The 8248-nt window shown below is 49.5% G+C and overlaps 1 protein-coding gene and 1 long non-coding RNA gene across 4 annotated transcripts; one reads left to right on the top strand and one right to left on the bottom strand.

Annotated features, from left to right (window-relative positions):
• Positions 1 to 433: 433 nt before the first annotated feature.
• LOC112661029 (uncharacterized) lies at positions 434 to 5529 on the bottom strand. 2 transcript variants are annotated; one of them, XR_003137383.3, is made up of 3 exons: positions 5290 to 5529; positions 1152 to 1379; positions 434 to 598 (listed from the first exon to the last, which is right to left on the bottom strand). It is a non-coding gene; the product is annotated as an uncharacterized LOC112661029 (long non-coding RNA). The 2 variants fall into 2 exon arrangements; XR_003137384.3 differs by lacking the exon at positions 5290 to 5529 and adding an exon at positions 4970 to 5281.
• PAQR9 (progestin and adipoQ receptor family member 9) lies at positions 3082 to 7930 on the top strand. Of its 2 annotated transcripts, none has more exons than XM_049100052.1 (2): positions 3082 to 5276; positions 6125 to 7930. In XM_049100052.1, the coding sequence occupies exon 2, from the start codon at positions 6279 to 6281 to the stop codon at positions 7410 to 7412; it is 1134 nt and encodes a 377-aa protein (XP_048956009.1). In that variant the 5' UTR covers positions 3082 to 5276; positions 6125 to 6278; the 3' UTR covers positions 7413 to 7930. The 2 variants fall into 2 exon arrangements, with proteins under 2 accessions (XP_048956009.1, XP_048956008.1); XM_049100051.1 differs by lacking the exon at positions 3082 to 5276 and adding an exon at positions 5609 to 5761.
• The last annotated feature ends 318 nt before the right edge of the window (positions 7931 to 8248 follow it).

Raw genomic sequence — 8248 nt, 5'->3', positions numbered from 1 at the left:
ATACCTCAATAAAGATTTTTATTTTAATTTTTAAGAGGGGGAAAAAACAAAATGGAACTATGGCAAGTGAGCTTGAGGCCCAAACAGAGCCAACTGAGATGCCTTGATGTTAAGTATGCAATGATATAGCAGAATATTTTCCTTTCTATATGAATCCATTGTAAAATCAATAATATTATGCTAAATGCAAGGATCATCTATGAAATCATGGAACTGGCTATTTGCCTCTTTACAGAGATGTAGGGTATGGCAAGCCCCGTGGTAACAACAGATGTTATTTGTTTGTAGAAAAATGCTCTTTATATGAAATGTACCTTCCAGCCATGCCTAATCTGTCACATACTGCATGCACACATGCCTTATTTGGCATCATTCTTTTCAGGGACTTTCTAACCAGATCCAGTTAGTAACCACATTCAATAACACTTACGGCTGAGCATTGAGCCACGATGCAACAGTGGTTTATTCTCAGCAGTTGTGCTCATTTAATTATTAACAAAGTTTTCAACAACAACTATGGCTATGTGAGGTAGTAAGTCCCTTTACTGGAGATGTTCATCAAAGCTGGCTATACAATAGCCTCTCAGGAAAACGCACCCTGTAAAGGAAAGAGTAGGAGGTTTGGAATAACGAAGTTTGACTCTGGCTTTGCCACCCAACAGCTGAACATCTCTGAGCCTCTGCGCTCTTGTCTGAAAATGGGGTAGTTTGGATTTATCTTGCAAAGAGTATTCTGAGAATTAGAGCTAATGTATGTAAACCGCCTATCCCAGTACCTGAACACAGTATATGTATTCAGACTATCATTAAGGGGAAGATGGTTGGACTGGGTGACTAACTCACAGGATTATGTGACGTCCCTATTCTAAGATTCTAGGATTCTAAGTTCTAGCCTTTTATAGGCTTACAGTACTGAAAAAAAATTCTCCAACCACAAATACACGGTGACTGCTTAGCACGTGCAAAGCACTGTGTTCCAAAGAATGAGGAGCAAGAACTCAATAATCTATCTTACATGCTTGTATAACTCTTTCTCAAGTTAATGAATGCTACCTAAAAGGCCCTCTCAAAAGCAAGCCAACGGCCTATGACAGTCTCTTACCCAAAGGGTAACTCTGAATTGGGATGAATAGAACATGTAAATGTAATACCTTTATGGAAAGACAATATAGGCTCTAGCTAGGAAACAGGAAGGGAAGAGTTGGGAGAAATAACTCCAGAAAGGAGATGACCATCTTAGCTTAGGGAAGCTGCAGGAGGGACTGAAGGCGTGGGCAGGTATGGTCACCGCTTCCTTCGGGACTGCTGGGTGACAGATGGAGACCTCCAAACATGATTCCCAGTGACTCAGAAGCAGGAAAGGGGAGTCCATCCTAGACCTGGGAGAGGAATGGAAGCAAGCTGGACAAACAAGAGGCATGGACTATACAGCACAACTCAATAGCATAATGGCATATCCTTATCAGGAAAGGGTCTTGACCCTCCCTGTGCCCCAACATGTTATTTATAAATTACTTCTACGTAGTATATACTACATACGTATATCATAAGTATATCACACAGTAAGTATATCATAAAACCTTCACAGAGTATAGACATCAAATAGGATTTTGAAACAGAAGGTGTAATATTTTATTCTTCACCCTAATCAGTGTTCTTGTGCACCCCACGTTGGGGACCAGAAGTACAGAACAGGTGAACTTGTGGGAGACAGGGGAGTAAGGTGTTGTCACTCCCCACCCCGCATAGAACCTCAAAAGGGAAAAACACCCTCTGCCAGTCTCCCTCTGCTTTTCTTCAAAAGAGAACCCTGTCACCATGTCAGGGAATAGGCAGGAATAGTGCCAGATAAGAACTCAGTGTCCCCACCACTCTCTCTCTAGCTTCCAGCCTTCTGCCTGGCCTTCAGACTGTACTTTTCTTCCAAGGTTGCCATAGTTACACCTGATGCCACTGCCAGATGGTTTCTGCACCATTAGGAAGCTCAGACTCGGGATCCCTGGGTGGCGCAGCGGTTTAGCGCCTGCGTTTGGCCCAGGGTGCGATCCTGGAGACCCGGGATCGAATCCCATATCAGGCTCCTGGTGCGTGGAGCCTGCTTCTCCCTCTGCCTGTGTCTCTGCGCCTCTCTCTCTCTCTCTCTCTGTGTGTGACTATCATAAATAAATTTAAAAAAAATTATAAAAAAAAAAAAAAAAAAAAAAAAAAAGGAAGCTCAGACTCTACAATCTGGTAGTGACCATATCTGACCTGGAAGAGTTTGGGTAATAACATTAGGACTGTTTTCAATTTGGAGAAAGGCAAGTACTTTGTTTACTTTGTTATGAGGAGAGGGAATGATCTTTACAGAGTTCTCCTTTTTTTTTAAGATTTTATTTATTTATTCATGAGAGACACATAGAGAGAGAGAGAGACAGAGACAGAGACACAGGCAGAGGGAGAAGCAGGCTCCATCTAGGGAGCCCGACGTGGGACTCGATCCCGGGTCTCCAGGATCACACTCTGGACTGAAGGCCGTGCTAAACCGCTGAGTTACCCGGGCTGCCCTTACAGAGTTCTCTTTATACGGAGTCCTGAGTACAATGAAGCACTGGGACCACTGTGGGGTTTGTGTGGTAGGTTGATTGGTTTGGGCTAAAAACTAGAGTAGGAAAAAAATCATTTCTTGCAAGAACAGGTATACTGTTAGCAAATATCACAGTATTTTTCCCCCTCGTGGGCTTTACAAACAGCTATCAGAGCACATCAAATTCGCTATGGAGTTTTTATATATGCTTCATCTTCTGACTGTAGAGAGAAACACAAATAAACCTATAAATCAGTCCGTAACAACATCACCAAAGCAAATCACATGGGGAAAAAACATTTTTCCAGTTTGCTACAGTTCCCTTATATGATTGCATTCTGCAGTCGAAAAATACAGAGCACCCAAAATACAGAGCCTCCACAGCACCCAAAAATACAGAACCTCCACAGAACTACAAAAACATTTGTGGTCTTGGTTTGACAAACTTTCCATTGGGAGAACTAGCTGGTTTCTGCCTCTAAACACTGGTACCGGCATTCCAACGTAATATTTTTTTTATTCTTCTTGTCAAGAACTTGATAGTCCTGGTTACTTACTTTAGAGATGCCTTATCTCCCAGTGAACCTTCAGGGAATGGTAGCCAGCCTGCCCCTCCTATCAGGTTAGCCAAGCCCATGGGGTGCAAGCGTGGTTCTCACTGACAAGAGGCAGTTAGCTCACCAGAGTTAAACTACAAAACCTAGCCTGGATAGGATTTGGGGAACACATTTTTACAACTCAAAACTTTAAAAATTAACTCTATAGATTGGTAGTAAATATGGAAAAGTCATAATGCTGGACTCGGTTTGTTGTTTTTTTTTCTAATAAGTTAGGTCAGCTTTGCTGTTTCCTTAGATCTTATTTACTTGGCTTTGTTAAGACAGCTGTTGGGTTAGCAGCAAAAGAGGTTTCACGACACCACTCCATGTAATTAGTTGTGCCTCATGTGGAATGGGAGATGGAAGAGAAAAGAGAAAAGCAGAAATCACAAAGACTTTCTGCAGGTTAGATTTCAGATTTTTTTTGAAAAAAAATTTTGTAAAACACGGTTTGAAAGAACATTATATTTTATTATAGCCAATCTCACCACTCAGTTATAAACATTATTTTATCTAACTAGAATTTTTACAATTTACAGTCAATTCCATTATTTCAATGTGAGCTATTCTATTTTCTCCAGTTAAGTGAACTGATTATGCAACTAAAAGATTGGTAAATATGGAAGTTATTATTGGATCAACATTTTTTACAGGCTACAGCTTAGATTGTTTGTGGAGTCCAAAGAGAACATGAAAGTCTTTTTCCTACTCTGCCCTAGATTCAAGTTATTCATTCCCAGGATTGATTTATAAATGTCTAAATCTTAATCCCTTTAAATGAGTCTTTAACTCAGATGTTAAAGGAAGGTTGCTTTAACTTGTTTTAAAACATTAAGACTACAGACAGTGGAAAAACAGAAAATATTTAAAACAAAGCAGTAATTGAGTAACTACAGCAAAAATCTCATTCATCAATCAGGAATTGGTGATAATTAAGGAAGGCACAAGACTGAAGTGTACCTCTGGCCTAATTGTGTAAGAGTTTGCTAAGTCAGCTACTAGTGGAAACGTGTTTTTAGACAGAAGGCTGAAACCTCTATAGAGAATGTTTCTGATACCTTTAAGTAATTCTAGACATTTAAAACATTGAATTCTCAGTTATAAATAAGTCTTATCAATAATTTAAGTCCTTCTTAAGCCACTGCTAAGTAAATCTTCCTTGACCTACTTGTAGGATTTGCCCTGGTGAGGAAGGTAGCCTTTCATTTATAAATGAAAATGAAAGCCTTTACCTAAATCAGCCTGCCCTTCCCTACTGTTCCCTTTGTGCAAGGCAGGTCGGATGTTCTGGTTTAAGTACGTGAGATCCAGCAGCAGCTTGCCGGAGTTCAAATCTCCCTTCTACCAACTGGGCACCTTACTTACGGCCGTGACGCCTCCATTTCCCAGTCTGCAAAATGCACAAAATGATAATACTACCTAAAAGATTTTAAAACTGTGAAGCACTTGGAACAGTGCCTGGTCCCTTTAAAATGAGCTCAGGTCAGTGATGTAAGTTAGATTCAGTCTCACTCCCAGGGCATCACTAAGAGAAACTTCTGTGAATTGGTAAACGTTTCAGAGCAGACAGGTTTTTTTTTAAGTCCCTCCTTTGACAAAGCTCAAAGGGCAAGTTTTCTTTCACACCGCAGTGCATCACAACCGTGTCCATATTGAGCCTCCCTTTCTTCTGGCCTCCATCCACCCAACCTAGCCTGCCAGGTACTTCTGGTTAATTATGCATAAGCCCTTTCCAAGCCACCCCCCACCTCCTAGTCTCTACGAACTCGTCTTGGTTCTCTTTCCATTTCGTGCTAGAACGCACCTCCTCCCTGAAGCCCTCCCTCCTCGACGCCCCGCGCTGCCATCGGCCCTGGGCTCAGGCACAGCTCTGCTGGGCAACTCCTCCGCAATCAATTCTCCGGCTGGTTCGAGGCGTTCTTGAATCGCCCGGTCTTCGCCTGAAATTTTTCACTAAAACGTGGAGTTTGAACAGTCCGCCCTGAGTTGTTGGACTTTGGCTCCAAACCAGAGTCCGAGTTAAAGACACAAGAGCACGACGCTGGGTGAGCGCGCCCGGAGTCCCGCGTGGGAACGGTGCGTTGGGCCCGGACCCGCACGGAGCGGAGGAGGTTAGTGACGCACCTGAGGAACCGCTGGACGCAGGGACAACCTGGGGCTGTGATCGCGCGGGCGGAGAGCCCCGCGCACCGGGGCGCAGGCGCGCGCTCGCACCGCCGGCTCGGAGAGACGGGAGCCTCCTCGGGGGTCTGACCATGACACGACTCTGATCCGGACGCCGTGTCAAAGGCCCCCGGCTCCCGGCGCGCCCCGGCGCCCGCCACCTCCTTAGATGACTGTTGGCGCATCCGTCCGCCCGGCGCAGGCTCGCGCCCGCCAGGCGCGCTCCCCCCGGCCTCCCCGCCCCCCGCCCCCCGCCCCCCGCGAACGCCGCAGCCCAGTGTCGCTCGGAACGCCCGCGGGGCTGTCGGGCTTCGAACCCGGGCGTCGACCCTGGCCCTCGGCGGGCGCAGCCCAGTCGCTGGCGCAGCCTTTGGCCCCCACATCAGTCACTTACGGGCCCGCTGGGGCCCCTGCGGCCCGAGGAGGGGGGATGGTACGGAACCCGAGCCCGGGGACAACCCTATCCCCCGAGGCGGCCGCGAAACCCTAGCCGGGGAGGCCCCCGCCCGCCCTCCAGCGCTAGGCTCCTCCATCCCCGCCTCCCGCTCCGGGGGCGGCGGCGGCGGCGGCGGCGGCGGCGGCTGCGCCCGCACCGGGCGATGCCCAGTCACCGCAGCAGCGCCGCCGCCGCAGTCCGCCGCTGTCGCTGCCGCAGCGCGGGCGGCCCGAGCCCGAAGCACGGAGCCTGGCGGAGGGGCCGCCGAGCCCGCGCGCCGCTGCCAGCCGCTGCGCCGCTCAGGACCTGATTATTATTATTTTTGTATTTATTATTCTTTTTCTTTTTTTTCCTCCCCAGGAACGGCTGCTCGGGCTCAGGTCTTCTCTGGAATCTGCAGCGACGCCCCCGGCGCGCGCACAAAGGCTCCGACGGCGGCCGGCGGGGGCTGCCGGGCGCGCGGGGGCGGGCGCCAGAGGTCGCCTGTGCGCGCCCTAGCCGGGCCCCGGGCACCATGGCGCGGCGCCTGCAGCCCCGGGGCGCCGGCACGAAGGGGCCGCCGGCCGCGACCGCCGCGGCCTCGGAGGCCGGCCCGCGTCCCCACCCCTCCGCCGCCGCGGAGCCCCTGGCCTCGGCCAAGCCGCTGCTGCGCTGGGACGAGGTGCCCGACGACTTCGTCGAGTGCTTCATCCTGTCGGGCTACCGGCGGCTGCCGTGCACGGCGCAGGAGTGCCTGGCCTCGGTGCTGAAGCCCACCAACGAGACGCTCAACTTCTGGACGCACTTCATCCCGCTGCTGCTGTTCCTGAGCAAGTTCTGCCGCCTGTTCTTCCTGAGCGGCCGGGACGTGCCCTTCCATCACCCGTGGCTGCTGCCGCTGTGGTGCTACGCGTCGGGCGTGCTGCTGACCTTCGCCATGAGCTGCACGGCGCACGTGTTCAGCTGCCTGTCGCTGCGCCTGCGCGCCGCCTTCTTCTACCTGGACTACGCGTCCATCAGCTACTACGGCTTCGGCAGCACCGTGGCCTACTACTACTACCTGCTGCCGGGCCTGAGCCTGCTGGACGCCCGGGTGATGACGCCGTATGTGCAGCAGCGCCTGGGCTGGCACGTGGACTGCACGCGCCTCATCGCCGCCTACCGCGCGCTCGTGCTGCCCGTGGCCTTCGTGCTGGCCGTGGCCTGCACCGTGGCCTGCTGCAAGAGCCGCACCGACTGGTGCTCCTACCCGTTCGCGCTGCGCACCTTCGTGTTCGTCATGCCGCTCAGCATGGCCTGCCCCATCATGCTCGAGAGCTGGCTCTTCGACCTGCGCGGCGAGAACCCCACGCTCTTCGTGCACTTCTACCGTCGCTACTTCTGGCTGGTGGTGGCCGCCTTCTTCAACGTGAGCAAGATCCCCGAGCGCATCCATCCAGGCCTCTTCGACATAATTGGCCACAGCCACCAGCTCTTCCACATATTCACGTTCCTCAGCATCTACGACCAGGTGTACTACGTGGAGGAGGGCCTGCGCCAGTTCCTCGAGGCGCCGCCGGCGGCCCCCACCTTCTCTGGCACGGTGGGCTACATGCTGCTCCTGGTGGTCTGCCTCGGGCTGGTCATCAAGAAGTTCCTAAACAGCGCCGAATCCTGCAGCAAAAAGTGAACCTCCGCCTTGGAGGAGGCTGCTGGTCCGCCCGCCTATTCCTTTGGAGTTTCTGTTGTTGCTGTTGTTGGTTTGTTTTCAAGTTTTGTTGTGTTTCCTTCTTTGCTCCAGGAAGGTGCTGCAAAACCACAGGGAAAAAGCCGAATGTGACAAGGGGGAGTGGAAAGGGGGGGTGTCTCAGTGCACTTGGGGCTTTTGAAAAGAGGGATGTCTCAAGCAAGAGGGACAGAGCCACTGGTTCTCGCCCGTGGAAAAAATTCGGGTGTTGTCTCTGACATCCAGGGTTTTTGTTTTTGTTTTTGTTTTTTTGTGTTTTTTTTTTTCAAAAGGAGCGACTAAAATCCCAAATAAAACCCCATACAGTTTGGTTTTCCAGTCGTCTTCTGTGCCGGTGGTAATGACAAGTAGTCCTTGTGAGGTCAGGTATGCAGTAAAGAGGGTAAGTAGACAAAATCCTTGGGTACTTCCATTTCATTCTGAGGAATGCTTGGATTTGTAAAAAAAAAAAAAAAAAAGAATGGAGCTTTGTAGGAAATGGGCACAAAGACACAAACCCAGGGCTTAACCTGCTAGAAAATGCATGGTATGTGAACACTAATTAATTATTTCAAAATGTTTCTCCGATGTTATTTAAATAGTAATATATACAATGATTTTTCATAATTTATCGAAGCCTGTGATATGCACTGAATTGTCTTTGTTACATAGTTTTGAATCTTGCGGCCCTTCTGCATTGCATACACTTGAACTGGACATCAGGGCAAGCTGCTTGAGAATTCTCAACTACTTTTCTTAAACAGTATTTTCTGAAGGCTTATGTGTGTTATGATACAACT

This window comes from Canis lupus, chromosome 23, assembly GCF_003254725.2.
Source record: "Canis lupus dingo isolate Sandy chromosome 23, ASM325472v2, whole genome shotgun sequence".
In the NCBI taxonomy this organism is placed as follows: Eukaryota; Metazoa; Chordata; class Mammalia; order Carnivora; family Canidae; genus Canis; species Canis lupus.
Note: the sequence above shows the minus strand (reverse complement) of the source record. Positions and strands in the feature narration are given on the sequence as shown.